This window comes from Chenopodium quinoa, unplaced genomic scaffold, assembly GCF_001683475.1.
Source record: "Chenopodium quinoa cultivar QQ74 unplaced genomic scaffold, ASM168347v1, whole genome shotgun sequence".
In the NCBI taxonomy this organism is placed as follows: Eukaryota; Viridiplantae; Streptophyta; class Magnoliopsida; order Caryophyllales; family Amaranthaceae; genus Chenopodium; species Chenopodium quinoa.
In genome coordinates this window covers 7,563,376-7,580,475 of record NW_018743920.1, presented here as the reverse complement: position 1 = coordinate 7,580,475, position 17,100 = coordinate 7,563,376, and the positions used below count along the sequence as shown (strand labels likewise).

Here is a 17,100-nt window from a genome sequence, read left to right as displayed (position 1 = left end):
TGGTGTATTTCCTTTACTTATCTTGTTAAGATTCAATTTCACTACGCGCATAACAAACAGCAGTACCCCTGAGTCCCTGACTCTGCGTGATTCATTCGATCAACTATTCCCTTCGTCCAGACATTTCCAAGGGTTAAAACAACATGACAGCTAATTCCAGATGGAGGAGCATATAACACAGCTCTAACAATCCTTAATTTGCAGTAAAAAGATCCTGGATTTTTATTTTTATTTTTTATAGATCTCTAGTGATGATCATTCATTACATCACAGTCAGATTCCTGTGATGTACAAGCTAGCTGCAAAGACGATATCACGTTTGATGGCATTTGAAGCAGATTCCATTTTCTTGTACAGAGCTGAGTTCCCCATAATAGCTGCAGCATTTCTGAATTCTCGACATGTTTCATCAAGTCGAACAATTGTTCTCACTATCAAGCCTTCAGGAACATCTGTCAGCTCACAAATATCAGCAAATTCTGTGCCCTGCCACAAAAAAGATGCTTCAAAAGTTTAGCTTCCAAAGGATCCAAGAAATGAAGCATTAAGAAATCAGTTCTCATGTAAGGATTTCATGAGATACAAGTGTCATCCGCAAAAAATTAATTACCTTTGCCCATTCATAAACCACTTCAACAAGACCAAACTTAAGATTTTCTCGAGCATACTCCTCAGGGTCAACTGGGAGTTGAAAGCTTGCCTGTAACTGGCCCAGTCTGATGGCTGTATCATATAATCTGCAAGAAGATTTAATTTAGAAACAAACTAAAGACAAACTAGAATATAAGAAGATACAAGAAAATCAATAGGTTTCTTAGGGTAGAAAATTATTAATGAGTGTACCCCTAGGTGAGATCATGAAACGTCTAAAGACAGCTAAAAGGTCTAAAACCTAGTCTCTTGCAAGTCCCCCACCCTCAGCTAGCGATAACAGCTTGGGCAGCCTTTTCAGTTCCATGTCATGCTCTCTTACTCTACGGCACACACATTCTCTCTATCCTCCCTTTGACTAGCCTCAATTATGTCAAATCCTAGAAATCTTGCCATCTACCTGAGACCACCTTGACACACAGAAATCTAATAGATACAGCATGGAAGAATTCAAGAGTACAGATTAAATGAGCGAAGTAGGTGTTAACCTCTGTACTGCAGCAGATAGCTTGGGAGTAAGAGAAGGCTCAGAAGTATTCTTCTGCTGAAAAACAAATGCAGACATTACAGCAACTGCTTCTTCTGGTTCCAGGTTCTCTAACTGGTTCTCAAACAAACACTCAGTGCATATAAGCTCCTCTCCGGAGTTCATTTCACAAGCAACACGGCCTTTGATCTGAACTACAAGGTCATCATCTATACAGCCAATTTCCTTAAGAACATTTATCTGTACAAAAGAGAAGGATATAATGATCAGTTGACTCATTTGCAACAGAGCAAAACAGATCACAATTAACCAGCCATACCCGTCCATGAAAGTCAGGCATCTGTTGTAGTGCTTTGTCAGACATTTGAAAAGTCAACTCATTGACTTCATCTCTGTACTTGAAAATCACTTTAACTAATTTCATATGTTCATCCAACTTTATACATCCATGGCACTTGTTCTCAGTCATGTTCTGCAATAACTTGTCCCATTTGTGGTAAGCTTCAACAAGTTCCATATCTTTCAGCTTCAGATCTGAATCATAATCAGAGTAATAAACATGAGGTTCATGATTGCATTGCTCTTTGTTTCTTTATCTCCTCCAGTGTATAAAAAGGCTCAAGGCGCACCAAGGCGTTTCAGAGTTCCCTGCGCCCAAGGCGCGCCTCTTTGAAGTGAGGCGCATATGATAGATACAATAAAAATCAGGGGGTCGCATCAATGGACCTTAAAATGTGCCTTGGTGCGCCTCATCAAAATCGTCTTGCCTAGACCACAAAAGGCGCACGATCCTGAACGCCTTGTGCCTAGGCACACCTTTTCAAACACTCCACACCCCCCCCCCCCTCTCTTTGATTTATTTTTCTTACCAGAGGAGAGGTTATTGTAAAATCCAACATCCAAATTCTCCATGACAATGGGCAAACATATGGTTAGGAAAATGCATATCATCTTACATACTCATTTATCTGTACAGAAAGGAGGAAGACAGTCAGACATACCCTTCTTAGGATCCAATGCTGGAGGATATTTACTCCCACTGGGTTTCTTTTCAGAAAGCTGCTGAACAGTTTTTGAATAGGCAGCAGAGCTAACATCTTCAAGAAGCCGAACTTGGTCAATCTTTAATTTGCAATTGCAGATGCAAAGGAACTCTTTATTGTCCACTTCTCTGACCTCATAATTCACACCAGCAGCCACCCCCTGGTAAGGCAATTTTATGTTGATTACACCAGTACCCTTGCGAGCAGTGACAGAAGAACAGTATTCATCGTCTAAACCACGTTTTCCCTTGGGCAACACAAAGAAGCCTTCTCCAGATTTGTTACTCCCTATGTCAAGGACTGCACCACTGCCAGTGGGGGGTTGCATTGTTGGAGGTAAATCAGGTTTCAAAACTAAAACTATGTACTTCTTCAAGCTGGCTGACGGTGCTTTTACCACCACCCCAAGCAAATGGTCCTGAGACTGTGAATCATGGACAAGGAAGACAAAATCACTAACTATGCAATGACACAAGTAAAGGATGACAGATTTCAAGAAAATTGCATTGAACTTTAAACATTCAGCTGACAGAAACATCAAGGATATTGAGACGGGTCTGGTTGCTTAAATTTATGCTTGGAATGCAATCAGCATCCCCGGCTCAGTCACCAAACATCTTGGCAGGTAAATGTCAGAGCTTTAATAAGGCCACATTACCTGTATGACTTCACCCAAATGGGGAAACATTATGTAAGAGGAGGCCAAAGACGAGAGAATACTATAGCATCCAACTACTTTATCCACCGTACAATAAGCCTCTACTTGCTCAAAACTATAAAAGATACATGTTTCTAAGCTGTAGCGAAAGAAACAATTGTAGCCCACTAGACACTAATTTGAAGAGTACATAAAAAAAGATTACAAAGAGCTCACATATTCCAAAAGTATCAAATGAAGAAGATGAATGAGCAATTACATAGACATAATATCTGCACTGGTTTTCTCAATATTAACTCACCGTTTGAGACTTAACAACTACCACTCTTCCAGGCACAAGGAATTGCTGTGCAGTATGAGACTGCATGACGCCCTCTGTTATCTGGTTCAAATAACCCTCAGCCTCTGTATACATCTTATAATAATCCTCGATAGATGGTTCACCCTTTATGCATCTACAAAAAACCAACCATTAGTCGAAATCTCCTGCTTCAGGAAACTGCATGCCAAGAGAAAGTGGGCGCAGAAGGGAGAGAGAGGCAAAATGTTAATTAGTTTTTATTCCATATAAACTCATTAATTCAAGTTGATGCCTAAACCATACAAACTCATAGTAGCATGTGCTCTAAATAATTTAACTACTTACAACTTTACTTTTCTTTCCCCCAACTTGATTTCTCAATTTATGATATCTGGACAAGAAAACCAAAGCCTACTCCATGGCACTTAAGCGAGTAAAAGGTTCTTTAAGCCATTCGGAGCATAGGAACCTAGGACTACCTTGCAGTTTCCAAACACGAGTTGTTTCACATAACTATGATTATATGCATGGGAAATAGAAAGTGACAAAAACATTTGAAAAGATGGTCTACTGGTATAGCCATCAATATGAATATAATCTGCCGTATCCAACCAGAGGCCTTCAACCTTTGAGATTCAGTACCTCCAGACTGGGCAAAAATTTGACTATTTCAGACAATGCACACTTGTACAAATCCAATTTACAAGAATTGTAAGCTTCTTAGTCAGAGAAGGAACATACTCTATTGTTTTTGCGGGCTGTGAAAGCTTTAACATCAGAAGTTGTTGCTTTTCAGGAAGCTTCTTTTGAGTATGAAATTCAGCAAAGCTCCTCTTTAACATGTCTTCTATCTGCAATAATAAGTACAGATGATATGAACTCACAGCACCAAAAGAGGACACAATATGACAGTGAAAATTTCAAAATTTATTATGTTTAGTGCTAAGAGCTAACAAAACAAATCTTATTCAATTTATATCCCAAGAATAATCCTTCATCAGCCATATTTAAGATCAGTGAAAGTTTTATGCAAAGAATTGGAAGTATGGATCTTTCCTATAGAATTGTTTAACTGACAATGTTTACAATCAACACTAGTAAACTTCTATTGCACGTAGCAGCATACATGTGAATATGTGATACTGGATGCTTTAGATATTAGAGAAATCACCTAACAGATAAATTAGTTCATGAATAAATCAAAACAGACCTCCTAAAATCAAAATTTCAGACTCACCAACATGATTAAAGAAATGTGTAAGATAATACTTTCTCCTATTGGTAGATCGTAAAATATAATTTATTGTTAAATTTGTACTTTGCCAACTAAGAAAGTCAAATCCCACACAGATGATTTTAGATCTTTAATTGTCCCACAAATTAAATTTCATACAACTTACCTTCAATTCTTCAACACGAAGTAATTGCAAGATCATAATATAAGTAAGTCGGAATTGAGATTCGAGTTTGGTGGGATGTCCAACAATAATGTGTCTCAGATCTCGTTCTTCTAGAATCTCATCACGGCACATTATTATAACTGTTCCAAACTTATCAAGCCCTCTTCTGCCAGCACGACCAGCCATCTGTGTATATTCCCCAGGAATTATCTGCCTGTATTCCTTTCCATCAAACTTTCTTAAAGTATCAAAAACAACCTGCAATAAACAATGTGTCAAAGGACTCATAAATCTAATTCAAAGCAGAGAAATGTTAAAAGTTAGAAATTGTATATACCAACCGACAGACCGGTAAAACGATCTATTTTGATTTGGTGGATATGAAGGTGCACAAGAAACAAAAGCATGAGAAGGAGCATGGACTAAAAACTCATGCATAAAGTCACAAAATCGCACCCGCCTCCTCTTCACAGAGTATAAAAGTATAATCACCATAAGACATATAAGTAATGCAGCAATCCACTGTACAAGACTAAAAACTCGGCCAATAAATTAATCAAGTGAATGCATCCTTACCCTTGCTACCGTGAGGTAATACAAGAGGCTGTTTTTAGATAAGAGAAATCTGGGAAACAATTTGGATAGATGGCTCATTGGTTAGTTAGCAGCATTGTCAGCTCAAGGCTTTGCAGTTAAAAAATGGAAAAGGTCACAACTAGCAGGAATATCCACATACAGACCCTTCAAGTGACTAATGCAGTCAAAATTTGTAGTCAGACAATTTGTCTAAAAGGCTACCAACAAGAGAAGTAGACACGGCTGAATATAGCCTATTTAGATTCCACAAAGTGACCAAACACCAATATGCCAAAACTTCAACTCATCGACCTTTATATTTCACATTTATCATACATGTTGATTAAAGATCCTTTCACGTGCCCTAAGCGTCCGTTCCAAAATGAAATTTAGTTTTGAATACAAATAATAAAGAATAAGGCCTTTTTTAAAATCTTTAGCTATAGCTACACCATTGTCACACATCTTGTTAATTAGCTTTGGCAAGCAAATTTGCTTTGTGGAGGTATTAGCTAGGTAAATATTAATTAGATACAAATTAATTTCTTTTTACAAAATTAATTGACAACTGGCTTAACCATTGGAGAAAAAGGTAGCTAGAATTAGTGTAGATTGAAAAATAGATGTGACATGGCAAGCTATAAGATGAATTAGCCAACCATTGGAGTTGTTCTAAGGTAATTTATTATCCAAGCTGTCTGCTGCTAATTCATGGAACCAAGAAGATGATAATGTGGACTTCCTTCTGTATCTAAGAGATAAATTTGTAGACTAAATAGCACAAGCTAGTCAAAAGCTTCAGATAAGTTTCATAGAGTTGAATTAAACTGGGTAAAGATTAAGTAATGCCCAAACTTCCATAGGATATAAATTAAAAATTAGAATCATTAGACATGAAGAAGGAGCAGCCAAATATATCGGTGCAAGAAATACAGAAGACCAGGAAGCTATACAAAGATAGTCAATCCTCACTGCAGAAGCTGGAGCTATTAGAGAAGAAATCATTCAAGCTAAGAAATTAGGGTTTCTAGAAACTTTGATGTGATAACAAACGCCTCACAATTTTTTTCAAGCCCACCAAAAATGAGCTGCATTGCTCAAGTACATATGTCTCATTTGACAACCATCAGTAGAAACAGACAAGCACCAAAAAAATAAAATAAAAAAAATGCACTCCATTTTAATCCGAGAATTATTGGAACATGCTTTCATATTATACTTAAAACATACTTAGTACCTTTTATTTCAATAAATTAGAGGTTCTGAACATTTGTAGTGACTTGTGCCACCAAACATAACAGCTTTAAAAACAGTATCGAGCAAATGATACAGTAATTTAATGCAATCGATATTCAGTGTGATTTTAAAGCACATTACAACAAAGCTTATCACAGAACTTGAAATCATTAGCAAGATGGCCTTTACAATAGTGTAATTGGAAAATTATCTTGATTTAATTTTGGCAAAGGGGTCCTGTGGGAAAAGATAGAAACCAATAGATCATAATATACGACTGAAGAAGGAAACCAAAATTCTGAAGTAAAGAGAACATTCCATCATGTAGGTTAATAATGCCAGGCAATTCAGCAAAAACACATACCGTTCTGGCAGGAGCATTGACACCCATAGCAAATGTCTCCGTTGAAAATAAAACCTATAGTAAAGATGGACATAAATGTTTGTCAATGATCGGTCCCTGCTAATATCTTTGTCACCTTTAGCAACAATAGTACATGAAGAGAATTGTAAGGTTGAACAATTGGAATGAGAGTTCAGCTGTATCATTTATCATCTTTAAAAAAATTCATATTGGTGGCATGGAGCAATATATTGTGGACAAGAAAACACTTTCAGCACCAAAATTATAGAATACATCAGAAGGACAAAAGGCCCACAAAGGAAAGATCACCACAAAATGATTTTAACTTCAATTTACAAAGCCATTTTCCAGGCCATAAGTTTTTTAATTGACTCTCAGGCCCACACACTCCCTGTTCCAGTTATTTCAACAAAACTAAGTTCTGGAAACAGGAAAAATCAACTAGGCACTGCCACTTCTTTCCTATCAGCTTTTAAGAGATAGTATCAATACGAGGAATGCTTATAACCATCCAATTGAAAAAATACTAGCCACATCAAATCCAACTACCTTAATTACACCACGGCAGAATAGCATTTCGATAACTTCTTTCACGATAGGGAGAAGCCCAGCATGATGGACACCAATACCCCTACGAAGCAGACTTTGAACTCGGAGAATCTGTGAACATGTAAAACATATATAAATTCTTAGACTATATCTGACCCACAATGAGGATGATATGAGAAAAGCCTTAACAACCTGAGGTAAATTTCGGTCAGAACCCTTCAACCGCGAAAATGCTTTGTCACAGAAAACACGAATTTCACTCTTTTCCAAACTACTGGTAAGATCTATACTCATCATACTATCAGCTGATCGATCACAACGGTTCTTTGAAAAGCAAAAAATGATTACCTAAATACCAAAAAAATATTAGATCATGAAATTAACATCAGAGAAAATACAAATATAAATCTGACAAAATAAACTTGTCTTGGCAACACAGCAGACTGATTAATTCTCTGAACCCTAAAGGAGCGTGTTTGTACAGGACTCAAGTATCATTGGAATATTCTAATCAGTATAAATACCACTTACCGGTAAAAGTGATTTTTTTAAGAGCTTGTTCACAAGTTGTAACCACAAAGAAGCATCTGGTCTTCTCAAGCTCAAGTTGGGTTGGCTTCCACTTGTAAAGTTCCCTGAGCCCGTCCCATTGAAGTTACCAGAATTACGAGAGCCAGAATGCTTTTGTTTCCCACGATGGGAATTGTCACGATTCTGAGCATTAGCCGCACCAGAACCAGCTGCAGATCCTGAATGCATTGTAGGGCCACTTCTGGCTGCATTGGAATTCTTTTTCTTGTATGCATCTTTAGCAGCTTTCAGGCCCTGTTCTAAAATTTTTTCGTTCTCGCAAATTCTGTAGAGTTCTCCTGAGTAAAACAGGCAGTGCTCCAGTGGGACTGGTCTCTTAGTGGTCCTGATATCCAAAACTTATGTTAAGGAAACTAAAATTGGTATACAAGCAAAAGTAATATTTCAATTCTCTGAACCGCTATTAGGAACAAATACCTATGATATGATATTTTTTACACTAATGCACCACAATTATCATAAAGTAGCAACTCACCCAGTAACACGGATAATCTTCTGCTTTGTTCTGCCGATCCAATCGGCAAATTCAATAGTATTTGGAACCTACAAGATAAAGCTTGCAAAATACATCAAAATTCTAGAGGTGCTGGAGAAATAAGGGAAACAGTAACAAACAATTCACATTTGTATTCTCCACTACTCAGCTATGTTTAACTTCTACATATACAATAATATTAGAAAAGTATCAAATTAGATTCTGATAACTGGAAAAGCAAAAGTCAATGTAATTCATCCAATTATATCTTAACATTGAAAAAACCACCAACATGGATCAAATCACATAGTAGGGTCAAAGCTCTAAAAGTTCAAGGATTTTACCCAACCCTTAACCAATCTACTCTAGTAAAGAGCCTACTATGAAAGTGTTCAGCAGAGATAACAACTGTTTCAAAACTAAAAAAGCAGATGGCTCAAACGGCATAAAGCCACAAAGTAGTTGCCAGTTGCCATAGATAATTAAATATGTTCACTGCTTTAGGGCTTTAGAGTATTAGATGCAATGAACCCTCCTCCACCACCCATATGCTATACGTACAGCAGGAGGCAGAGGGGACAAGGTTAGAATCAGCAAGAGCAAGGGGACACCACCAACCCGCAACACTCACAAGCAACACCTTGAGCTGCAGTCTGCCGTTTTGGCTTATTAGCTTACCTTTGTTATTGCTTTAGTTGCTTTTAGGAAGAGGACAAGAAGTAGTTATGTTGTAATTAAGGCACTTGCCATGTCATGTGTGTGAGGAAGAGTAGTATAAATAGCAGTAGCTTTAGAGGGCAAAGGTATTCAGAAATTTGTATTGGAAACCTTGGAGAGTGATGGCCTCAAGTCATTAACCTATCTTGTAACCTTTTGGTTATCATCTATCAATCAACAACAACAATACTCTTCCATTTTCTTGTGTGCTTTTATTATCTTTAGTCTCGTAGATCGCTGTCCGTTGCATTAGACTACGGCTGTCATATGTCATATTGACATTACAAACAATAGATTAATATGGTAAATAGTGGGAAAAGAAAGAGAGGAAGAAATGACAACAATTTATTGTTCCTACCCCCATATCTCGTTCAATTTTCTTTCAATCTCTTTCTCAACAGTCCACCTCTCTGCAGAATTTATTGCCACCAACATCATTAAGCCCACAACTTCTAGATTTTTTGCAGTCGCAGCCAACAATGTTACAATTGCAGCTGATTTTTTCCAAAATCAAGATTCTAGAAGGGGGAAGCGAATCATTTTTGTAATATGGGCCTCTTCAGCTCCTACTTGGTCTAGAATTGATACTCTCAATGAAGACTCTAGAAGGGGGAAGCGAATCATTTTCGTAATATTGGCCTCTTCAGCTCCTACTTGGTCTAGAATTGATACTATCTTCTTTAGTCCACAAGTCTATCAATGTCATGGCTTGTATCATCAAAATATTTCCTAACATATGTTAAGTTAGCATAAGTTCTATATATTTCTTCATATTAAATTTGTCAATTGAAACAATGTAACCATGATTAAATAGTTCAAGGGCCATTACATAACAGAATTTACCAGGCTCTTCTAATTGAGGCCACCAAAAGATGTGGTTCTTAATGCAAAGAGTCACACGGCTTCGAAATCAAAGGCAGATATATAGCAATAACTATGTGCTCTATGTGGCGGTATCAACTATAACCAATCATCCACAACAATATACATTATTCTATTTGACATATACGGAGACTCCTGACTGGTTCCAACCTATGATACGTAGGAGCCTACCTATTCCAGAAGATCCTACAGCAGGGTATAGCTATTACTCTCCAACTTATAGCAAGCAAGCTAGAAAAGCCAAACGAAAGTTTGCAATAACTTCTCTATCATTACAAAAATCATATACACTAAACATTAATACAGCAGAAGAAAAGCAACTCCATAATCAAGTTGCAAGCCACAAGTAGCACATTCAAGACTGTAATTAATAAAGATCCTTTTAAAACTATGTTTATGTCTTTTTAACCAGTCCTCGACTCATAATAACTGCTGCTACAAGGATCTTGTAATATACGGAGTAATACTTACTGTGGCAGAGAGGAGAACGAAATTAATGTGACGAGGAAGCATTATTATAACTTCTTCCCAGACAACACCTCTTTCAGCATCATTGACATAATGCACTTCATCAAATATAACCTATGCATTCACCATCAATGTGAAGGAACATAAGAACATAGTGCAAGTAAAATATATATACTTCTTCCATTTCACTAAAATGGCAGCACTTGCACATGGCACACTATTTTAGGCAAAAGAAGAGAGGCGAAACAACCAATGTGATTATACAAAGAGTATATGAAGTACAAAAATATTTGTTTTAAGGAAGATAAGAGAGGAGAGGTAAGAAAAATAGGGTCAAATATGAACAAAGTAAAACACAAACTTGTAAAAGTTACCAAATAAAGGAAGTGTTGCAAATTTATTGAAACATCCTAAAGTAGTGAGTGTTGCCATTTTAGTAAAACTGAGGAAGGCCATCATGCACAATGCTACAAGAAGCTACTCTCTTACCCATTCAATGTCACGGATGATATCAGCACCTCTATACAACATTGACCTCAATATTTCAGTAGTCATGATGAGGCAGGACGCCTCTGGCCTCAAGCTGATATCGCCAGTGAGAAGGCCAACATCAAATTTTCCAGTGAAATCTCTGTATTTCTGATTGCTGATTGTCTTGATTGGAGCTGTGTACACTGCTCTAGTGCAATGCTGCACACATAACTTAATCAGTGTAGAAACATGAAATGTGAAATAAAGGGCATTCAGACAGAAGGCATATCAGAATTAGACATCATACAGAGGGCACATCAGAAAAGGGGTTTTATTTATCCGATACATAGAACAGGAGTACAAGTCATTTAGGTAGGAAACACTAATCCATACCTTTGATGCCAATGCAAATGCATATTCAGCAACAACTGTCTTTCCAGCAGATGTATGAGCTGCCACAAAAACAGATTCCCCTCGTTCAAGATAGTAGATAGCCTGTAATAAAGTAGGGAAGAGATCAAAGACAAGTGATTTTGGGGATATCATCCATGTGGACAGATTATATAGAAGAAATAGGTAACCCCCAACATCACATGTAATCAAAAGCATGCATTAGATGGACAGCCCCTCCACCAGATTGATGATTTGATGTTGCGGTGAAAGGAACTCCAGGATTGGCAGGGGGAGTTGGATATTGTCATGAAACTTTTAAATCAGCTTTTTGGCTGTCACTAGAGGATTGGAGTTAGCTAGGGAGCTTGGGACAACAAAGTAAATAGTGCAAAGGGATAACCAAGTGTGTATCCAAAATTCCAAATCTAGCAGAACAATACTCACTATGTATTTGAATGGTTAAATTGTGGGCTTAGGTTGCATATATTGATAGGAAGGTTGTTCTTGGACACAGTATCCAGGGTGTGGAACAGACAACTTGAAGAAGACATTACAACTGGGTTTGCCACAACTTATTGATTTTAAGCAATTTATATTTTTGGGTGGCTTGCAAAATAAAAGAAAATCATTGATCCAAAGCATATTAAAAGCTAAAGATGTACAATGTTTCCTGCAACCCCATTAGGTATGCTATTAGCAGAGAAACAGACTTCCTAAACACCAGTCTCAAAAGTAGGCCTTGTTCAACTCACCTTATTCTAGTAAAATAAGTTCAGGAAAAATAAGTTAAGTTATGGAAAAAATAAGGGCTACCCAAGTTTAGATGCAATACCTCCTTCTGGAATCTATCTAATTCGAACGGAAACTCAAGAGCCATATCAGGAACAAGTTCATGAAAACGATCCGCGATACCATTGTTGCTTTCACGGATAGCCCAAGACTGCAGATAGCAAGCTCATTAAAGCAGCATAAATACATAAAGCTCTGCAATGTGGGTACAACTTCTAAAATAACAGGTTGGTGAAGGATGGGCAAAAGTTTACCTCTTTACCCTGATTGTCACCTTCTTCATTTTTCACATCTGCCTTCGTATCCAACACAGCAGAGTCCACAGACAAAATCTGATCTAATTCCGATAATTTAACATCTGGAACATCATCTTCATGTTCAGTTTTATCGACTTGTATCTCTGATTCATTAGACTCTGCTTCTGATTCAATACCTTACAAAAAAGTAATGATGTTAATACAAGTATAGTAAAAACACCAGACTGAATAGAAATGTGGACAGAAAAAAAAAAAAAAAAATAAGAAGATAATAATAGACAGGTGCAACAACACTAAACAGCTGTATTTTAAAGCATTTTCACTAATATTGAAGCTCTACCATACAATACCGTTACACCAGTTCCTCTATAAAAGCTAAAGCCTGCAGTTAGTAAAAAATTTGGCAAGTGCACGCAAAGAGGGCCTAAGAGGTTATTCTCTTTAAACCCTTGTATGAAAGTCAAAAAATTTACCTGCTTCACACATTTATATTTTAAGCATAGTTCATTGTGGTCCAAGAATTACCGAATAGTGACTCTCAACTTTGTTGAATTCAAGTCTCTTTATTATCTACAATCTAAAGATGGGTAATGGAAGTAAAAGTATCATCGTTCAACGGTTCTTTATTAGTAGTGGAATGTAGTAAGATAAACATAAAAGATTATGCAACTGATATTATCTTTCAAACCCCACCCTTTCTTGACACAGATAAGTACAAAATAAAAATAAAAGACAGGCTTCAAAGGTAAAACTTATATATACACAGTCACAAAAAAGATTAGGAAGATCAATACAATTCTTAATAAATCTAATGTTCAGTATAATACTCCTCTAAAGGCTCTAATAAGCACTACAGCATGATATGCTTACTAAGTACTAACTATACTTGTTTAGTAAATTAGAGAGTAAATTTAGCATGATCGTGAAGCCTAGTGGCAGAAAGTTTAATAAAAACAAAAAAAAGAAAAAAAAAAAAAAGTAGATGATTTAAAGTTTCAATACAGTCACCTAATATTTTGTTAAAAAAAAAAACAAATAAAATAAAAGAGCCCCTCTCTACTTCTACAGTTCTACTAATATTTCCTTGATTAACAAGCCAAAGATTTTGGGCCATGCATGAGTAAAGCATCAAACAATCGAAGACAAAGACTAAAAGGTTGCCAATGCTGTTAGATACCACCTCCGTTCTTTTATGTTTTACTCACTTACTATGAATACGCAATTTAAGAAATTGTTGAAGAATGTGAGTGGCTAAAAGAGAAAGTAAGAGAGAGAAAGTATATAGGTGGGTTCGTGTAAGAAAAAGGTGAATAAAGTAAGAGAGAGTGTATGGAAAGGTGTAATTTTTGTGGGATTGAAAGGTTAAGATGGTAAGAGGGGTATGCCATAAATAGAATAAAGCAAAGTGAGTAGAACATAAAAGAACGACCAACAATGACAAGTGAGTAGAACAAAAAAGAACGGAGGGAGTACACAAAAAAGATACTTGAAGTGAAGTGTATGACATTTTAATTATATATGCTTCTTCATCTCCCAATGTACAAGCAATGGTACTCACAACTGATACGCCATTACTTGAAATTTCTGTATGCAAAATGAGTTATGCTTTTCATAGGTTACTTTTATTTGTTGTTCACATAATTTACTTTTGCTGTTCACCACAATATATCTTTGTCTAAGATGAGAAGATTAGAATATCAGCAACCTTAATTGAGGACAGACACTTGAATTTAGCCATATCAAGAACCCTACTTGAAGTGGAGTGAAAAGGGGTGGAAAGAGCATATATATACCATCAGACTCTTCCTTTTCAGCAAAATCGTCTTCCCACGCTCTCTTGAACATATCATCAAATTGCAGTGACAGTTTACTCTACAAATAGAAAGAGCAATGAGGATTTAGCCACTGTAACTGGCAAGCTTGCAAAGACCTATATCTCAATTGCAGGGAAAAAAATAGTTAAAAAGAAAGCCAACTAAACAAACAAATCATCAGAACTTGAAAACTCACAATCCAAATATTCATAAATAAAGTGATGCAATCCAGCTACTATCAAATTCAGGACAGCATGTTGAACATCAACTAACCTGCTTCTCATCTGATACAACCTTTGGAGAAGCGTGGCACTCATTCACACTCCATGAAGAAGGATATGCCTAAAGTTAATAAATCAAAACAGGTCTTAGAATCAGTAAGATATAGTTGTCTCCACATCATAAATACTTTTCACACACACACACCCAAAAAAAAAAAAAAAACACTGGATTACCCTCAAATACAATAGCATAATTCTTACTATCAACCCATATATAAGTATACTTTATTTTTCAAACACAGTGCAATTCAACTTACCTTAAGATCACCGGAATCCAATCCTTGCTTAAAGCTTGGAGGAATTTTTTCCGCAGGACCACCCTCAAGAACCTCGCGAATCCAGTCACCATTCAGTGAACCCTCAGGAACAACCCTGGGCAGAGACTGAGATCCATCTAACCCACCTGGATGAAAAGGGCGACTGTGAAGGCTCCCCCTCACAAAGTCCTTTGCTGGCCCTGTAATTCGTGGCAAAGCACTAGAGTCCTCAACCCCTGCATTTAATTCTGAAATCTCCACCTAGAGTAAATTGGACCAAACTTAAAGATTATGTCACAAACAACACAGTTGTAACAACATCATAGTGATGTGGTTCACATCCTTAGCATAATACTTAGCCTCTACTATATCTAGCTAAATTCACATCCTGTAAAGGAATGCGTTATTGACACCAAAGATACTAGATACGCAAGTTAGAGGACACACCTGTACGGACTGAGGCTCCCAAATTCCTTTTTCTTGTCCTTTTTGGCGCCTAAATGGCAGCTCCCATTCGGGAATCACAGCTGTCCGAGGTAATGATGGTTCCACAGGTATTTTGGCCTTGCTGAACCAGTCAAAATCCCAGTCCCTTCCAGCTTTTTCAGGGGAGAACTCATCGGGGTCCAATCTTGGTGTTAAATACTTTTCCTCTATATATTCCTTAATAGATTCTGTTGTTTCCTCAGGAAATGCAGGCGGCTGAAATTGATAGAGTTATAATTAAATACCAAGATGAATGTTTTGATTTTGGCAGCGTATGTCAGCCTACAGCACCCTGAGAAATGGACTGTTGGTGTTGGAGCATGAAAAAAAAATATAAACTATCACAAAACAATTTCCCCGATTTGTCAAATTAGAAGAACTAATGGCTTTAAAATTTCAATGGATGAGAAAGGACATCAATTATGTTCGATTCTACTAAGTCATTGATTGGATTTCTTTTAGATCACTGACATAAAGAAATTGAAGCAAAACTTGCCCAACCCACGAAAACATAATACAGTATATTACTTATGAGTTATGACCCCGCAATATATAGTTCTAGTGTTCAATTATTTACATCACGAGTAAATTGTCGACAAACTTTTCCTCTTGTTGTACGTCTCGTTCAATATGGTAACTACAAAATTCACACTGATCAAGTTCAGATACTTATAATTACATCTCAGTTTAGGGCACAATGAACAAAGCTATATCACACAATGAGAAAGCAATTAGCATCACACTATCACATTTACCAAAAACTTCAATTGCCCGCTAAAACCCTAATAACACTATAACAAAATCACTAAAATACCAAAAAAAAAAAAAAAAAAAAAAAAAAAAAACTTTTGCATAGCATAATCAATTTTAAACCCTAAACCCTCAACAACTGAATCAAAATTACAGTATTTCTAGAATTGCAAAGATCAGCAAACAAATTCATGACCTTGATTGCTTCAATTAAAACGAAATTCCAAAACAAAAATTTAAAAAATCAACAAAATAATCAGAAAGAGAATACCGACAAGAATGAATTGAGGAAGGTCGTGAAGAGGATTGTGGGATTGAACCGGAGGAAGAGGTTCGATGGAAAGATGGGCACTGTGACCCGTGAGCCCGACCCGAAATGACAAATCGTTTGCTACTGCTACTCTATCCATGCATCACTCTTTCTTCTACTTCTTTTATTTTCTGGGTTTTTTTTCTCTCTGTTTTGCTGTTGCTCTAGTGAGTTTATTTGGTTTATGGGGTTTGGCGGGCTCTCTAAATACTACGTAGTATGTATGGTCGTATGGGGTACTCGTACAGTAGGAGAAAATATGAGTCGATCTTTGTGAAGAATGTTAAATTAGAAAAATCACAAGTAACAATGGAGAACGTTAATGAAGAAAATCAAGGTTAATGACAGCTTCAATGGAATACATGGTCACCTCTATCCTTTGGACATAAGTAGTAGTTAAGTGATTGACCATGTCCTTAATTTCACCCTTTTTTTTTTTTTTTTTTTTCTTACGAGGGCCTTTGTTAACTTAGACTATGACTCAATCCCGAATTTTCTATTGTTTATTTGGTTCAATATTTACAAATAGAACAGATTAAGTATTTGGGAAGTTGAAAACAATGGGTGAAATAAGGGAATTCCGAGGTGTAATGGTGAAGTAAGGGGATTCCGAGCTCTAAATGCGCTTACTCAATACAATACGGACCCTAGATAAAATGAGTCAGGTCTCCTAGTTCTTTCTCTAGAACTTTAAGGCTTTCTATAAACTCTTTTATAGATGCCTCTCTTTCTATGCCTTCGTTTGTTGTCCATAACTTGTAACTTGTCAAATAAATCTGTTTAACATAAGGATATAAACAATTTTGGTCTAATCTAATCTAATCTAATGCATTTTAATATTTTGACTGACTGCAGTTTCATGCACATTAAACTGTTAATTCATTTTACTCCTAA

At 36.6% G+C, this 17,100-nt stretch overlaps 1 protein-coding gene across 1 annotated transcript; it reads right to left on the bottom strand.

Moving 5' to 3' along the window:
* Window positions 1–5: 5 nt before the first annotated feature.
* LOC110688325 (DExH-box ATP-dependent RNA helicase DExH11-like) lies at window positions 6–16,896 on the bottom strand. Its single transcript, XM_021865063.1, has 23 exons — window positions 16,172–16,896; window positions 15,108–15,362; window positions 14,661–14,921; window positions 14,396–14,464; window positions 14,102–14,180; window positions 12,306–12,484; window positions 12,095–12,202; window positions 11,263–11,364; window positions 10,888–11,088; window positions 10,402–10,512; window positions 8,332–8,399; window positions 7,797–8,181; window positions 7,458–7,613; window positions 7,266–7,376; window positions 6,717–6,770; window positions 4,541–4,798; window positions 3,882–3,991; window positions 3,141–3,294; window positions 2,140–2,605; window positions 1,458–1,672; window positions 1,140–1,378; window positions 611–737; window positions 6–486 (listed from the first exon to the last, which is right to left on the bottom strand). The coding sequence occupies exons 1-23, from the start codon at window positions 16,304–16,306 to the stop codon at window positions 274–276; spliced, it is 4,056 nt and encodes a 1,351-aa protein (XP_021720755.1). The 5' UTR covers window positions 16,307–16,896; the 3' UTR covers window positions 6–273.
* Window positions 16,897–17,100: the final 204 nt, after the last annotated feature.

Coding starts and splice junctions, on each gene's coding strand:
- LOC110688325 (XM_021865063.1), bottom strand. CDS start 16,306: ATGGATAGAGTAGCAGTAGCAAACGATTTGTCATTTCGGGTCGGGCTC. Junction 10,513..10,887: donor TCATCCGTGACATTGAATGG/GTAAGAGAGTAG, acceptor GTGAATGCATAG/GTTATATTTGATGAAGTGCA. Junction 3,992..4,540: donor TTCGTGTTGAAGAATTGAAG/GTAAGTTGTATG, acceptor TTATTATTGCAG/ATAGAAGACATGTTAAAGAG.